Raw genomic sequence first — 16,751 nt, 5'->3', positions numbered from 1 at the left:
CTAATAGCACAACTGTATCCTTAAAAAAACCAAAACAAAAATAGAAAGGAAACAGTGCAGTTTTGGGGCCTCTGTTATAGCTCTTTGTTTTAGAAAACAAACAAACAAAAACTACGAAAAAAGCCCTCCCAAAATGCATTTATAATCTGAGATGCAGCCAAAATACAGTCTGTCATTTACCGGAACGTATTTTTTGTGCCCACATTTACAAATTAATGCTTTTCTTTTTTAAAGTTCCTCTTTCATAAAGGATTTTCCTTAGCTCAAGTTTTGTTTCAATCCCACTCTATTCTTCTGTACTTTTTGTGCCATTAAATGAATTATGTGCAGAGAATTTTTATTGTTCTTTTCCATCCCCAGTAATAAAATTTTAATTCTAAGATTCTCAAAACTTTCTCAGCTTTCAAAAATTGTTTTGCAATGGTGAAACATTGACTAATTAGGGAAAAAAAAAAAGCTCCTGATTTGGAATTTTATTTCAAAATTTCAGCTGCTGTTGTGCAGCATGGCAGTACTCTATACGAAGTGTTGTGTGAGTCTGTAGTGAACAGTCTGAGTAGCACATTTTGCTGTAGAAGAGAGCCAGGGGATATTCTAGATAAATTTCTCTGAGATGCACAATATCTGATGCAGAAGTGGTGCTGGTACTACCCTGCCAGTGAAAGCTGCATGATGGCACAAGGAGTGGCAATGAGAATGCTCTCCTGAGAGAATGCTTTCTGCCTATGAATCTAGGTGATACCTGTTCATAACTTACAACAAATGGCCTGTATTGTCCTTCATGTTCAAGCTCTCAGCTCCCAAAAACTGCTATTTCAGGCACAGCTCTTTAACCCAGTGCCTGCCATCACTGGGCTGTAGAAACACATGAGCCAAGTTCTGTGTTTTAAGAGAGCTTTGTGGAGTTTAGTGCCTTTTTCCTGACATCCATGCGCCATATTTCTGTACAGCAAAAGCCAAGTCTGACAGAGGTTTTGCAGTTTCCCCCTTGCTTGACTCAAGGTTTTAAGGAACCTGCTGGGCTTGGTGTTGCTTTCACAGCTTGGGGGGCAGATTCCCTGGTTGTGTCTGAATTAGTGCACTCAGAAGAGGCAGGGCTCCAGTGCTAGCCCATAATTAATGCTGATTAATTTTCAGCATGCTGCCTGGCGTGTTTCTGGCCCACACCAAGGAGCATTTTCCCTGGCAGTGCCCAGGCACAGTTGAAGGGAGAGCATGTGCCAGGGACAGCTGCCAAGAGAAAGTTACTCTGTTTTGGAAGAGACTTTAGCTGTGAGACAGACAATGCTGCTTGCCCTGAAGAAAAGAGGTTTTGGCCCCTTTTATTTACTAGTGTAGAAATGACCTCTGAGTGCTTTAAAAATAAAACTTAAGAGGTATTAGCAAATGGCCTGCTGAAATCTATCACTGTGTTAATGGCCCTAACCCCATTAAATCTTGTGATTTGTCCTTGATAAAGAAGCCATTAAAGATAACTTCAGGAGGTGTCCATCTACAGGCTTTGTTTTAGCAGCCCATTTACTAGGGAAGGAGGGAGAAACTGTGAGAAAATTTCACAAGCAAAAAGACTCACATAATCTGTCCTGGTGCAACTGTTAAGCATTTGGCTTTTTTGTGGCAGGTGTTGTTTGTTTCACAGCTGTCCATCATGCTGCAGCCTTTCCCAGGTACAAAGTTGGTATAATGCTCCTTGCACTCACAGTGGGACTAAATCAGAAGGATGAGAGAGGGGAGAAAAAGTTAGCTGTGCACAAATTGTGGATTTCAGCATAATTTCTGAAACTAGGGCTTGAAACACAGTGTCTTAGTTAATCACCTGGTGAGTTCAGACTCAGATATGAAGCTTATATTTGTACACACCAGCTTGTGTTTTAGCCATGTATGCTTCATTGAGACATGACTGTGAACTGCAAAAGAACCCTGAATTATCAAGTCCCTTTTTGGCTCTTCAGGGTATCCAAGCAAACCAGGCCATTTGAAGCCTTGCTTTTTTGATGGTGTGAGTTTTACATACAAAAACTGGAGCCAGTTCCCAACACCATGAATAATATGTAGTCTTTGTAAAGTGCTGTTCATTGATTGTTTTCAAAGACTCAGATTGCTTCTTTCCTAAATAAACCAAATTTAGACATGTATATGTGGTACCAGTATAAGGACCCTGCTGGTTTTACAAGTCCCCTGTGTCAGAGAGACAAAATTTAACAGGGAGAAGATTTATTTCACTTGCCTCCGTTTTGGGGAGGCAAATCAGAGCCAAAACAGTCCCAGAAAAAACAACACTATTGCCATTCCTATTTTCAGAGAGGAGCTAAAAGGACTCCCTCCTGGTCAACAGCACGGCTTATGGTAAAGCTAGGAATAGCATTTGATTTCCTTGGGAGCTGTTTCCATTCCCCCAGGGTTTCTTTTTGGAGAGGAAGCATTATTTCTTCTTGGGCAGTTGCACTGACCTTTCCTGGACCATCGTAGATGCAGATGCTGGACTGTGCAGGGCAGCCCCCATGTGCTGCCTGGCAGGGGTCTATGGGCAGGCAGATTTGACCATCCCCTGTGTAACCTTCTCCACAGGTGCATTTGTGCTGGTTTGGCCCGAGGTAAATGCAGTCAGCACTAGGATCACAGACCTTGTTGGAGCACGGGTTGATAGCTTGTGAAAAAAGGAGCGAAGTAAATCGATCATTGCCCACAGTTCTAAAATTGAAGACAAGGATTTACCAGAGCCACCTCCATGCTAAACAAAGCCTGGGCAGACTAAACTTTTCACACAGCCAAGTCTGAAGTGTTGTGGCCATGTGGAGATGGAAGGGAGGAATATGTTTATGCTAACATAGCAACCAACTGTTTGCTTTTGAGCAGAAATGATCTCTTAACTTGGCAAATCGAGTTATAAACAGATTAAAGCATGTAACGTGCTCATTAAAACATCACAACTATTTCCTTGTTCTCTCATGGGCTTTAACTAGAGAAGGTCAGGTGGGAGGTACAAGGTCTGTGCAAGCTTCAAGCACATGTTAGATCAGCTGGAAAATATTTCTCAATACAATAGGCCTTTGCTGTTTTCTTTCCGGTAGTTAAACAGCATAATGTCATCAGTTCAGCTGTATGGAAAACTGTCCAGCAGGTACTTTAGTCTTCCATGCTCTTCTGCTTTTAGGATGGCACTAGAAGCTCACTAGTTATTTTCATGACCATTTTTTTTGAGGCAATAGCGTTGCTTGTTCTTTTTCAAGATCAAGCAGTGCTTGGAGAGCATCTTCTCACAACTCTGTGTCCATGTTAGGTTACAGTTATGTGTATCTAGAAGATAGCATGCCCTGGAGACACACTAAAAAGTGGTGCTTCTCACTGTTTTCTCCTCTTTTCTCCCTTGATTTCCCCTCAGCTGAGACTGATCTGAGCCAACCTCTTCTAAATTGTGCTTCCAGCATCAGATTAAACAATATTCTTGGTTGCAATTAGTCTGGAAAGGAGGACTGGTACCATAAGACATAAAGTGAGTAGGGAAAAGAAAATCTGACTCTTATACAGTTAATTTGGGCATTGAATGGCAAGTTGAGTCTTGCCTCTATAGAGTCTTCTCTCTATAAAGACATCTCTTATAGAGGTACCTTATAAGGTAGAGTTTACCTGTAGCTGGGATGCTATCAACTTTGTTTCACGAAAAACAGGAAAGCTAAAATGAGCTTTACTTGCCTGTGGAGTTTGTGCTTGCTGATGGAAGTGAGCTGTCACAGGATGCTTGCTGAATAAAGCCCTTGGTTGCTGTTGTTAGGGAAGCAAGCTCTGAGGCTGAACTGTACCAAGCAGAGGGATGTGACAGCAGTGGATTTGTAGGCACTGATGACCCAGCACCCACCTAATGTGTTTCAAGGGGGTTGACTAGGTTTAGTCTGATTGCATTTAGTCTGCATGGACTGTAACTAGTTAGCAATTGGATGGATGGGCTTCTGAAGCACATTTTAGGATTTTGGTTCTTCCTGAAGGAATCTAGTCTGTGCTTTGGGATACGAACCCAAAAGAAAAATTAGATGGTGAGATGTGGCTCAAAAGCACATTTCATATCTGAGATATAACACTAATGGTGGTGTATTTAAAGAGTTGGGGCAGACATGGGAATTACTCACGTTCACATTGTGTACTGTCCCCGTGGAAGCCGGGCAGGCAGGTGCATTCCAGCTGTTTTCCATCCTCCCCTGAGGCAGCACACCTGGAGTGGGCAGGGCACCGCAGCACCTCACACTCGGCCACGGCTGAGGGACACAGGGAGACAGGGTTAAGCTGTGCCTGCACGCTCTCAGGCTTTGGGATTCTGTGGAAACCCAGGGCACCAGGAATATTTCTCTGCTCTGGGGTGCCCTGACCCCCAGGGGAGCAATGACTTTGATCCTTAGTCATGGAGAAAGTTCCCTAGACTTCAAGATAGACTGGAATCCACAGAAGTGTGAAATAGGTCCTAGAGAGTAGTGCAGGTGTATCACTTGGTGAGAAATTTAAGATTTTGGGATTTAGTATGTTGTGGATGGAAGCAAGATGGAGGACACAGGGCTCCTGTCCTCATGCAAGCACCTATGAACTAACATTACATTATACAGCCTATTAATCACCACCATCAGCCTCCAATGACTTAGGCCAACATGCTACCCAAACAAAGGCCTAACCCCTTGAACATCCATTGACCAAATCTCCTCCCCTCTGCTAGTCCTCTCATGCTGACTCCTGCCCCTCATGATCATGGCAAGCCAAAAGCACCGTAGAACAAGAACCTGGGTTTCTTCTTCATGCTTCTTCTTCCTTCTTCTCCATGGGTTTGGGTGGCATTTTGTAATTGGGCAGAAAAGTCTGCATTGGGGGCTCCTTGGGATGAGTTATTGGGTTAAAAGGGAAAATAATCTAGGTGTCAGTTCTTAATTGGATAGTTTATTCTTAAAAGGCCTTGTAACGAGAGATTGTTGGCCATTTTGTGCCTTGCTGCCGAACTCACTGGTTGTGAGACTGATTTACTGATAAGAAATAATAAACAGCTGAGTCCAAGCATGAAACTCCCATCTCAAGTGCCTTCAACCCAGACCCAGAGAAACTGATAAGGTTTGCTTGCTCTTGCATGACCCACCTGAGACCAGTTCATCCTCACCAGTTCCACCTGTATCACAGCTGTTGAATTCATCTCCTGTGGAAAATGCTACTTACGCTGGTCGCAGCGGAGCCCTTTGTATCCAGACAAGCAAGTGCAGCTCCCATCCCCTGCGATCCCACTGTTGCACACTCCATGAACGCAGCCACAAACTACAGGGAGAAATGGATTTGCTTTGCTGAAGAAGGATGGTGCTTGGAAAGCCATCATTGCTCATAGCAAGGTGTGTCCTGGCCAGCAGCTTTGGCCAAACCAAGCTCTGACCCGAGGGCCTGAATTTATAGGTGAGGTGATCAGTACTTGCAGTTGCATACATCATAAATAGCACACGAAGTCTTTTCAGCCCAAAGTCTGAAAATCTGCAGAAGACACACTGTAAACACCAAACTGACTTGTTGCTAATGTCATAAAACTTGCAAAATTTGACAATCTGAAGCCAAAATTGGATATAATGTGTAACATAGACCTCTTTAGTGTCAGTTAACCTATTGCTTGGTTTTGCTTTGACTCTGTATCTCTCATGAACCTCCAGAAGAGATGACATTTAAGACCTTTTTTTTTCTCCTCCCTAAACAGAATTTATTTAGTTAAAAGCATAATTAATCACTGTAGAAGTCTCAGACTTCTCTCTTCCTGTAGTCTCTCATTTCTGGTTATATTCTGGTTATAAACCCAGTAACAATATGTACACAAGATGATGCATTCACAGTCCAGGCAACTGAGACCCTTTAAAAATAATTTTTGAAGCCTTAAATATTCTGAAAAAGCTTTATAACTGTTTGAATTATGGCAATGATGCTTTTTAAAAAGGACATTTAGAGTTACACTTGGAAAAGTCCAAAAGAGCTACAGAATTGTATTGCTGACATCATGTTTAAGCTGCAGTGATGTAGCATATCCTCTTCCCCTTTAAAAACATACTTGCGTTCATGCAAATTGCCTGCACTAATTAATTAACAACTTCCTACCTATGTTAATAGTCATAATATAAAAACCAGGAATGTCTAAGGTATTACTGAAAAGCAGCCACAAATGAACATTGTTTATATTTTATTTATTTTGGAACACTTGGAGGAGCTCAAATATCTGACAGCTGAAGTGTAAAATATCGCTTGAATTAATATGTAACTGAATCCACCAGTAACTTTTAGGAAAATAATTACATTTATGATATTAAATGCATTAGAGTACTCTATTTTCATGAAAATTCTGGCTCAGTTACATTTCTATGTATCAACACTGGCATCCAGTGGACATCTGATAGAAAAAGGGCCTTTGAGCAAGCAGTGGTGTAGAATTAGTGTAGAAAGGCTGACACAGATTATTTAAATTGAGATCATTTGAAACTCCTCAAAAGTAACATTATGTAGATCTTGAGGGAAGAAAAGGTGTTTTACTTTGAGATAAGCAACTATTACCACTTAAGAATAAGACTATTTAAAAAAAAAAAAATTCAGGCACTTTTCTGGTTTTTCAGTGTGATTTTCATCAAGGGTCAGGAAGGTAAAATAGCAGAGACCATTAAGAAGCAGGCAAAAGTATAAAATGTTATATGCATATATACACTTGTGATATATAAACATTTTAGAAAGTGTACTTGGCTTTAATTGCTCCTTGAGACTTCCACTTCTGATAGATGTGTGACTAATCAGTGAATTCATCAACCACCCAAACCCCAAAAATAAAGTAAACACATCCTTCATCACACTTTTGACAGAACTTATATCTCCCTGGCACAAATTAGAGCAAAGATCTCACTTTCCTTTCCCCATGTGTTCTCTGAGGCAGACAGCAGCTCTTACTGGGAGCTCTTTGGGTCCTCTACCCATTTCACCTGTGATTTCTTAGAGTCTGAATACAGCTTTCACCCCCTTCTTTTCTCTAATCAAATAAAGCAAGTTCAAATTTACCTGATGTACAGTCAGGACCGAATAAATTGTCTTCAGCACATTTTTCACAGGCTGTCCCACCAAATCCTTTCTGTGAATTACACAATGGAAAGCAAAACTTAAGTTTCTCCTCTATCTCTATACAGACAGATATATGCTTAGCAGGCTGAAAACAGCATCTTTTGCTGCCAAAGTAAAAAACCATGACAGTTTCAATCAATAGCTACTGCAATCTGGAAAACATTGTCTTTTGAGCAATCTTGCTTCCACATCTTTTTAAAAAATAACCTGTAGCTCTTCAAATCAGATATTCTAAATATCAAGGTAACAATAAAGTAAAATAAGCCTAATGTCCAAATCAGGCTTACAATTGTTGGGTTGTATTTTCTGGCTGCTTCTACCTCTGTCTCTTTTTCATATGTCCCCAGAAGAGTATTTTTGATGTGAAGTAAGGATGAACCAGTAGAGGGGGAGGTAAAAAAGATTAATTTGAATTTTTTTATTAAAAATCTATTTGCCTGAGGTTAAGCACTACACCTTGCACTCTCAGCAAAGGAGCAATGTATGGAGAGTATAGCCCCACGTATAAGTTCTTGCTATTTAGGGAAAAAAAGTCACAAGTTTAAAATTTATAAAACAGGAACAGAGCACAATTTTAAAAACAGAGGAAATCAAAACACCTCTCTCAGGAAGGCAAGGTGAAAGAATTTCTTAATAATTCCCCCTGAACACACTTAAGTCTGGAGAAATAATAGTGTGAAGATTAATACAATCCAAGCAAAAAAGTGAACTCCAAGCTGATCATCACTGCTGTTTCTGGAACGTTTTCCTTTAATGTATTTATAGAGTAGGGCATGCATTACTCCTTAGGACAGCCTACATGCTATTGTTGATTTGTTTTTCTTTTAAAAGAGAGGACCTACCTGACAAGTGCATGTTCCATTCCCAGCCATGCCTTGCGAGCAGCGTCCTCTCCCGTTGCACGGTGATGCAGCTCCCCCTGGACATGCTGGAAATGACCATGTTTGAGCCATCAGTCACCTTGCTGTGACCCTTGTGCTCCCCTTGCACACAGGTGACTGACCACCTTGGCAGCTGCAGGGTTTTGGGCCAGCCAGGGACTCTGGGGCACAGCTGCCTGAATCTCTTCACTAGAATCTTAGCATCAGCAGAGACCACCACTCTCTCTTCTCTGGGAACTCAGGTTGGTGACTGTGTGTGGAAACCCACAGGGAATATTTCTCTGTCTGCTCTGGGGTGCCCTGACCCCCAGGGAGGCATTGACTTTGACCCTCATTCATGGAGAAAGTTTCCCAGACTTCAAGATAGACTGGAATCCACAAATGTGTGAAATAGATTCTAGAGAGTAGTGTAGGTCTATCACTTGGTGAGAAATTGAGGTTTTGGGAATTTTAGTATGTTGTGGATGGGAGCAAGATGGGAGGGCACAGGGGGTCATCCTGAGTTCCTTCTTCATGATTCTTCTTCCTTCTTCTCCATGGGTTTAGGTGGCATTTTGTCATTTGTAATTGGGCAGAAAAGTCTGCATTGCAGGCTCTGTGAGATCAGTTATTGGGTTCAAAGGGAAAATAATCTAGGTGCCAGTTCTTAATTGGCTAGTTTAGTCTGAAAAGACCTTGTAGCAAGAGATTGTTGGCCACTTTGTGCCTTGCTGCCAAACTCACAGTAGTGAGACTGATTTACTGATAAGAAATAATAAACATTTGAGTCTAAACATGAACTACCATCTCAAGTGCCTTCAATCTGGACCCAGAGAAACCAACAACTGGGACCCCCACAGATGTGGTCAAAGAATTGAACAAAAAATAATTCTCTTATTCTAAAGTACCACATGGTTTTGTTCCTGCTGATCCACCTCTGTCTGCCATGCCCTCAGCTGTTGGCTTTTCTGGCATAAGTGGAGCTTGCCTGAACACTCCTGTGTGTTGATGTAACTCTGATGGATTGATAATTTGCTCTCAGGATTTTATTTGATGCTAAGTTAGGGTTTAATAAGCCTTTTTTCCCCCCCACCAAAAATTGCATTTTCTTTACATGGGAAATTTTTCCTTTTCCCTACTGCCTTCATAATACTGTGATTATTTATTAAAATGATCTTGGAAATTGAAATATCTAGATATCTCACAACCAAATCCTGTCCAAGGGACTGTGGTCACTAATCAAATTTGTGTGCCAAAGGTGTGTTATGCTCTTCAGTGCCTCTGGTGCTACAACCATGGCTACAGGCAGCAGTGGAGAAGGTGAGACAGTCTGAACAAAAACCCCAGCCAGCAGGATGAGATAAGAAAAAAATGACCATATTTATAATAAAATTAGTCTAATTGTTTTGTCTGAATGGTTTCAAGATTCAAATCTTTACTGAAAGATTGCCTACAGGAAATGTATATTACAGTGGTTTTAGTCAGATCATTCTGTCAGGATTTCTCTCCTGTAGGGATACCCTTGTTTTTCACAGTTGTCCTGCCCCTCTTGGAAATGATGTATTAACTCTCTTCCATAAGCCTTTCCTTCCTGTAATTAGAATTCCCATTAAGTACCATAATTTTGTTGCAGGTGCTATCTAAATGTATCAAACTCCTACTGGCAGCACAGGTACTCTGCTGTACCTTACTAGAGGATTTATTTCTTATAGAGAGTCTCAGAGTTCGTTCTGTGTGGGTGGGGATGGACACTACTGGATTTATGCTCCCCCTGCATAGTTAATCCTGGTTTAGAATATTTAGGTAATGTGGAAATTTTAGGAAGAATGAATTTGATTTGGAAAGAGTGATGAGCAAATAAGTGGATGTGCATATGTGTACACTTAATTCTACTGAAAGCTCTGGCTTTATACCAGCTTTTAATATTTCTTAATTTATTCCTTAATGTAGTCTGAGGTCTACTGCATCTGCCTAAGCTTCTTTTGAAAAAGCAATAAATTTAAAGATGAAAATTTGAGTGGTGTTTATCTCATACATGCTGAAATAATAAGATATTTTAAGAATTTCGGTTAAATAACTACAAATGAGGGAAAGTAATAAATACATATCCTTTAATCTTTAAAGTGGCTTTTAGTGAATGTTGTTTTCTGGCTACCATATGACAGCTAAATCTTAAAAATTCATGGCAGCTGTTCAATAGTTGCACAGAATAGAAAAAATATATTTGCATTGATGCTTTTATTGAATGTGCAAGGATAGAGAAAACTCAGAGTACATGGTATAATTCCTACGAAAAGTTACTTTAAAATTGTTACCAAAGCAGGTTTTATTTTTGCCCTTGGCATTCATTACACTCCTTGTCTTCACTGCATCTTGTCTCTTGTTTTGATACCAGCACCAAGGGACAGCTTTATCAGCAGTGGGGTAAATTACCAGATTGTTGAACAAGTTTGGCCAGGCAGATAAAAGCTTCCTGCAGCCAGCAGGGCCACAGGAGGCAGTGCTGGGACACTGGAGCAGGGCTGGCACAGTCCCCTGCTGCCACCCTGGGGACAGGCCAGACCTTTGCTTTTATTGAGGATGCTTTTTGAAAAGCAGTAAGAAAGAGATACTCTTGCTTATTATCTCTTAACAGCTGTCAGTGAAGGCAAAATCTTTGAATCTAGGCCAAAAGAACCTAAACCTATCAGCATTTTTTTCCCCTTCATGGACATAAATTCAGCACTTTCCAAATGTTATCAAATAGGGCCTCTTAAAATACTTCTCTTCACCTGACTCCCTGTGAGGCTGAAGCAGTGAGTAGTACTTGAAAAGAAGTATTTTGAACCATATGATTTGATAGTATTAAATGTAGTATTTTTCCTCTTGGCCTTTATTTTTTTCTTTGAACATTCCCCCCCCCCCCCCCCCCTTTATTTTTACAGTTCTTCTGCTCAGTTGGTCATGCCATACACCTTTCAGTTGGTACCCAGGCTTTTCTTAGGAGCCATGGAAATATTTGCCAAGAATGGGAACCTGTGCTGGGGTAGGGAGCAGCTCCTGCTGCACCTGAACTCCACCAGCTGTAGTAGCTGTGGCTGGATGATACTGGCAGTGTTGAAAGGCTGTGCTCTTTCCCCCTGGATCTTTTCTGATCCTGTGCTTTTCTCTTTTTGGCTTTATGGCTTTTTGCAGAGGGATTGGCGTGCAGCTGGATGGCTTGGTGTGCTTCATGGGGAGGGAAGGGGACAAAAGATTTTTCATTCACACTGTGTGTTTCAGCATGTGCTATCATTTAAGGAAGTCAGAGTGATGTCTAAGACCTAATTTTGTCCTTGCCATCAAATGATAAATGTAAAGCAAGCCCCTAGTCAGGGATTTTTGCCCAGCCTCAGGAAGGACTGTCTTTCCTCCAAATATTTCAACTTGTGCCATATTCTGTTACAGAGGTTGTGATAACTTAAAGATATTTTTTCCCTCCAAATGAAAGCAGAAACAATGCTGAGACCTTGATTCTTTGCTTTTTTGGGGTCAGGAAGTTTGTCCAAAGGAAGAGAGGGCTTCCTTGCCTTGGCAGCCTCCTTCACACAGTGGTGCAGGCAGGGCTCTGACTCTGGGGCAGGGGCTCTGATGTCCCTCCAGAAACACTGTGTGGCTGCCCAGAGCACCCTGATCATGGCAGGATGAGCTCCTGGGCTGCATTTGGAGGTGGGGAGGTTAAACCACCCCCCAAGTGTGACTCTCTGCAGAAGACATGACCACACACTGTGCACTCAGCTCTCTGCCTGGCTTTTCCCTTGAAGCTGCTTTGAGCTGCTTTCCTCTAGTAGATAAATCATTGGTGTGACTTATCCATTTATCTGCTATTTGCCTCTAGTAGATAAATCTCTGGTGTCCAAATAACAGCTTGGGCTAAAATTATACATTTTTTAAAAAAAATTGTGGACAAAGGACTTCACAGGCATTGAAACAGACCCTGAGGCCATTAACTAAAGGAGGAAACACTCTGGCTGGGCAGGGAAACTTCCCCTGTGGGTCTCGATGCCCATCTTGGTAGCCTGAGATTTGATGCATTTGTGGAGATGCTGAAAAGCTTTTCCTGAGAAAAGGGGCAGCAGGAGGGGAGGCACTCCTGATTCCCTTCCTTCAAGTAATGGCCTTCAGCATTCACAGGCAGTTAAAGAAATAGTTTCAAGTTGACCTAAAAGAAAAGATCCTCCCTGCATCACAAAATCAAGAATTAAAGAGATTTGGAAATATTTGATGCAGATGGAGGTGGTTTTGACCAGAAATGAAGCATTTAATTTGTCGTTGTAAATCTTAAGTTTTAAAATCCTTTTTGGTGGCCCTCCTGAATGAAATAATTGTGCAGGCATTGACTGCAATGATTTGTTTTGAAAATCTCAACATCTAGGATGTTTTCTGAGGCTCTTTACATTTTTCTATGCATTTTTCTTTGTGAATGAAAATCTGAATATCTGTTTTTCTTCAAATCCCCTAAATTTTAGCTGAAAACTGCTATTTATTTCACCTTTTATAACAAGCTCTGAGGAACAAACTTCTCACAGCAATAATTTCTGAAAAGAAGAAAACTTGCTGCCTTATTTCTGTTCAAATTCTGTATCAAAATAAAACCCCAAAGCCCAAAACAACTCACCCATGCAGTCTGGGCCCCAGTGTCCCTTGCAGCACTCAGGTTGCTCAAATTCCTTCACACAACGGTGCCGACAGCCCGGAAAAGAAAGTGTGTGTGTTTTAGTTTCCAGGTAATACCTGTGGGGAAAAAAAATATTAGAGCTGTTTTAAAATTCTTAAAAGCCTCCTGTGGAGGAGGAAACAAAATTCTTAAGTTCTTCTCCTTTCAGTGGCAGACAAGAGGACTTTAAGCTTGGTTGCATTGATCTACCTTTTTTCTTCTTCATTAAACATGCATTGGAGGTCAAGGTCTAAAAAGATCCTTAGAGCTATTTCTTTTGAACAGTGTATTTATCTTCCTACCCCAGCCTAAATACAGCCCATTTCTCTAATTTTTGATTTGAAACAGTATTTTAAAAATTGTTTAATATCAAGGTTCTTTAAATTCTAAGTAAGCTGAAAATAGTTACATTTTCTCTAAAGTAGTTATATTTTCTCTAAAATACCTCTTCTTTTCCCCAGGTGGAATGGGGGCAAGATGTCAAATTGGTTTTGATATATCTCTTCTTGCCCTTCACCCCCACAACTCCCTGACTTAGAAGTGTGAAAAATACTTTATTTATATGATATATAAGATTAACACCTAAATATCGTATATAAATTTATAATATATTTTTGTATCATTAATATCAAGTATGCAGAATAAATATAGAGGAGACCATGATTCTATTCAAGAGAAAATCTGTTAAACCATCAATAGCAATGTTTATTTTCCTCTTATATCACTTGCTGTTTAACTTCAAGCATCAAACACCCTGAATGCAGCTTGAGTTCTGGAGTTGGTGAAGCCAATGGTAAATATTCCATAAGAAAATTGCATAGACTAGAGAATTTTTGACATGTGTTAATATTTTATAATTAATATTAGGAAAAATATTAATATAAATTAATATTAGAAAACTACCATTAAGTAGAAAATTAATATTTCTAATAGTAAAATATTTGAAAAAATAATTTCAATAATATTAATTAATATTAGAAAACTATATTAATGAGAAAAGCTCTGACAGAGGAGATACCTGCAGTCTGGTGTCCCAGTCCCGTTGGTAATTTTGGTGTAACCAGCAGGGCACTGGGTGTCAAGGTTTAAAGAGCAAGGCACACATTTGGTTTTCATTCTAATGAGCAGCTTTTGATCACATTTCCTCTTCACCTGCAATAGGAGCAGAATAATTAACAAGAAGGAAAAGCACTACCCCAAGTGGCATTGCTGAAAAATGACAGGTTTAACTCAGCTTTGTGCTCACTCACAAAGTTCTTTTATCTGTTCAGCAGAAGCTCCTTGTTTTGGAGCTGAACTAGGTAATAGACCACATATTGGTGCTGTGCAGGAGCTTTGTCTGCACAAAATATGTTCAACCACTGCAGGATAAACCATCCTAAGTGTAATATTTTTCCTAACAGCGTTTTATCAACAAATTCTAAGTTTGTCAGACTTAAACCCAAGTGACAGAGACAGCATCAGCCTAGGGAGAGTTAGTTCCAAAGCTGCTGACAAGTGCCTTCCCCACTCAAAGGCAAAATTAAACAAGGTGTGGAGGAGGCAAAATTAAATCAGCACCAGCATACTCATCTGAAGGGCTGTGGCTGGTATTTTTAGGTTGGTGTCAAAGAATGACCTCTTGCTTTGCATTCAGATCTGGTGGAGGTTTTGTGCCTGACCCCATCACAGCACGCAGAGAAGAGCAGCCCCATTTTGTTTGGGTTTTTTTTTCTTCCTTTTGTTTTTGTTTTGTTTGTGTATTTGTTTAGTTTTGGTTGGTTTGTTTTTTTAATTTTTGTTTGTTTGTTTTGTTTTATTTTTTGGGTTTTTTAAACCTGTTTTGATGTGTGTATTTTAAAGCAGTAAGTCTTTTCTGAACTGCATCTAATGCTGGCTTTATCTTCTTTCTGATTGGTATTTGTGGAAGTAAGTTCCCCATTCACAAATGGTGAGAAATGACCTAATTCAGAGTATGGTTTTTAAAAACCAGCAACGTGACCCTGGGCAGCACAGACCTTCTGGGCACTCACAGGATGCTGCAGCCTCTGCAGAACCTCACAGCTGGTCTGGGTGGGTGCCCTGGCACCTTGGGCAGGATTTCTGCACGTCCCATGGTGGTCCTGGACGAAGCCCTCACTCAGCACTTTCTCAGCCTCACAGCTGGACATTTCAGCAGCAAAGTGTGTGAGGATGTATCACAGACACTGATAAGGAGATTTAGCTCCATAACCTCTGTGTCACTATGTGGGATTGCCACCACCCACAAACAAGGCCATTTCAGCTATTTAGTTGTCAAATTTTAGTTTTATGAGTGCACTGTTGAAATCTGCCCTGGAAACAGTGAAATATTTGGCTGGTGAAACCCTTTTGTTGTGTATGTGCTTTTCAGGTGTCTTTGAAGTAGAAATGTGACCTTTTCCCAGATGTGGGTGTAAAGTGAATACAGCTTGAAAAGAAATTTGGTTGTCATCAAAAAGGCACTCCACAAAATTTCATTTTTGGAACAATAAAATTAATTGGGTGTTTTGAAAAGGAAAAATTTAAATAAAAATAACTTATGCCCTTTCTCTACCACCAGCTGTAAAACACTATTTGTTTTGGAGTGGTAGCATTATTTCTAGTTTCTCCCAATTCCTCATTTTCCCTTTTTGTTTTTAGAGAAAATGGAAGAAAGTTGACTTTTTAGTGACTCCTCTTTTTAGTTTTTTCCTTTTTTTTTAAGAAAAACATATTTCCCAGTACTTTTTGTACATTTCAGTGTATGTTTCCATTTAAAAACTGCAACCAACCAAGAACAATAGCAACAAAACACCTGAGTGTCTTTTCCCTTCCAATTCCTCTCTTTTTGTTTCCTTTTCTAAATCTGTTCTGCCTCTCTACAAGGGTGGTGAAAACATGTTGTGAAATTCCACAGATTCACAGGATTTGTACATGACAAATGCACCACTCTCCCAAAGGTCTACAAACCCTTTAATTATGTTTATAACTTTGTGTTATTACTTTACATAGCTCAATTCCTTCAATTTTTATCCCTTACCTGTCTAAAATAGCTTTTCCTCCTTTTAGTTAGGAAGAACAGATAATTTTTGCTACAGAAAAAATTCTGCTTTCATCTTCTGACTTACCAGAAATCCCAATCAATTTCTTTTGATAAATGCATAATTTACAGTCTTTTACCACATATGCAGTTTTAGGGACTTTTTCAGTGTACTCATGCTATATCATTCCAAATTCTCATACAGAATAAACAGATGCATTTCTGTTATTTCAGAGGACTGAATTACAGAACTCTCAGGTTATAATTCATTGTCATATGCACCAGTGACTGTTAAAGTGGGTTTTTCTGCCATAAGATACAGTATCTGATAACTGTTCTCTCTATAACACAGAGTAAACCAGACAAATAATAATCCATTATGTAAAAATCTGCTTCTTACCTCATCTTGGACTTGTGATGTCAAACAGAGTTTCATTGCAACCAAAAAAGCAAAAAAGAATAAAAACCCTGGACTTTTTTCCATTCTGAACTGGACTTTTTTTCTTTCAGAGCCGTCCAAGCATGAAAATTCAAATTTTGACATGAAATGATTGTTAGAGGTGCTGTTTTTTCTGCATTCTCAGGCAAATTCTTTTAACAGGGCTCTTGTCTTCCCCAAGGTAAATGAGCGAAGGATAAGGCATGCAGAGCTTGTCTAGGCAGGAGAGATTCCAAAATGCAGGGTATTTGCTGAAAGCTTCACTGGAAAGCTGAATAAAGCCTCCCTCACTGAATGACAGGATATCCTGACAGGGCTCCCATCATTTATTCCTCTCTCTGGAGCTGCTGACAGTACAAACCCAAGGACACTGAACTGTTATGACAGAGGATGATTTTAGATGAGCATGGATAGGAGGCTGGAATAGCTACTGGGCTGCTTATTATTACAGTTATTCAACTGATCTAAGGGAGAGCAAAGGATCTCTGGAAGTTGGCTTATCAGCCCTAATACCATAAGGGTAGGTCACCCCAGTGTGGTTCTTGGAGAAATACTATGCATTTTATCTCAGGAGGCCAAAGGAACCTCTTCCCGATTTGGTTAGCTACATCAAAAGGGGCATATTTCTCTCCCCTTTTGCTATTTTTGTGAAATAAT

General features: G+C 40.2%; 1 protein-coding gene across 1 annotated transcript in view; it reads right to left on the bottom strand.

Annotated features, from left to right (window-relative positions):
* The window catches only part of STAB2 (stabilin 2), an 82,282-nt gene extending 66,125 nt beyond the window's left edge, over positions 1-16,157 (bottom strand). The window contains exons 1-9 of the mRNA XM_036401077.2: positions 16,056-16,157; positions 13,655-13,788; positions 12,598-12,713; positions 7,944-8,029; positions 7,042-7,111; positions 5,188-5,283; positions 4,125-4,250; positions 2,451-2,647; positions 1,574-1,707 (exon numbers count right to left, since the gene is read on the bottom strand). Coding sequence (XP_036256970.1) covers positions 1,574-1,707; positions 2,451-2,647; positions 4,125-4,250; positions 5,188-5,283; positions 7,042-7,111; positions 7,944-8,029; positions 12,598-12,713; positions 13,655-13,788; positions 16,056-16,139 — 1,043 coding nt within the window. The 5' untranslated portion in view covers positions 16,140-16,157. The remainder of the gene's footprint in view (positions 1-1,573; positions 1,708-2,450; positions 2,648-4,124; positions 4,251-5,187; positions 5,284-7,041; positions 7,112-7,943; positions 8,030-12,597; positions 12,714-13,654; positions 13,789-16,055) is intronic.
* Positions 16,158-16,751: the final 594 nt, after the last annotated feature.

This window comes from Molothrus ater, chromosome 5 (genome assembly GCF_012460135.2).
Source record: "Molothrus ater isolate BHLD 08-10-18 breed brown headed cowbird chromosome 5, BPBGC_Mater_1.1, whole genome shotgun sequence".
In the NCBI taxonomy this organism is placed as follows: domain Eukaryota; kingdom Metazoa; phylum Chordata; class Aves; order Passeriformes; family Icteridae; genus Molothrus; species Molothrus ater.
Note: the sequence above shows the minus strand (reverse complement) of the source record. Positions and strands in the feature narration are given on the sequence as shown.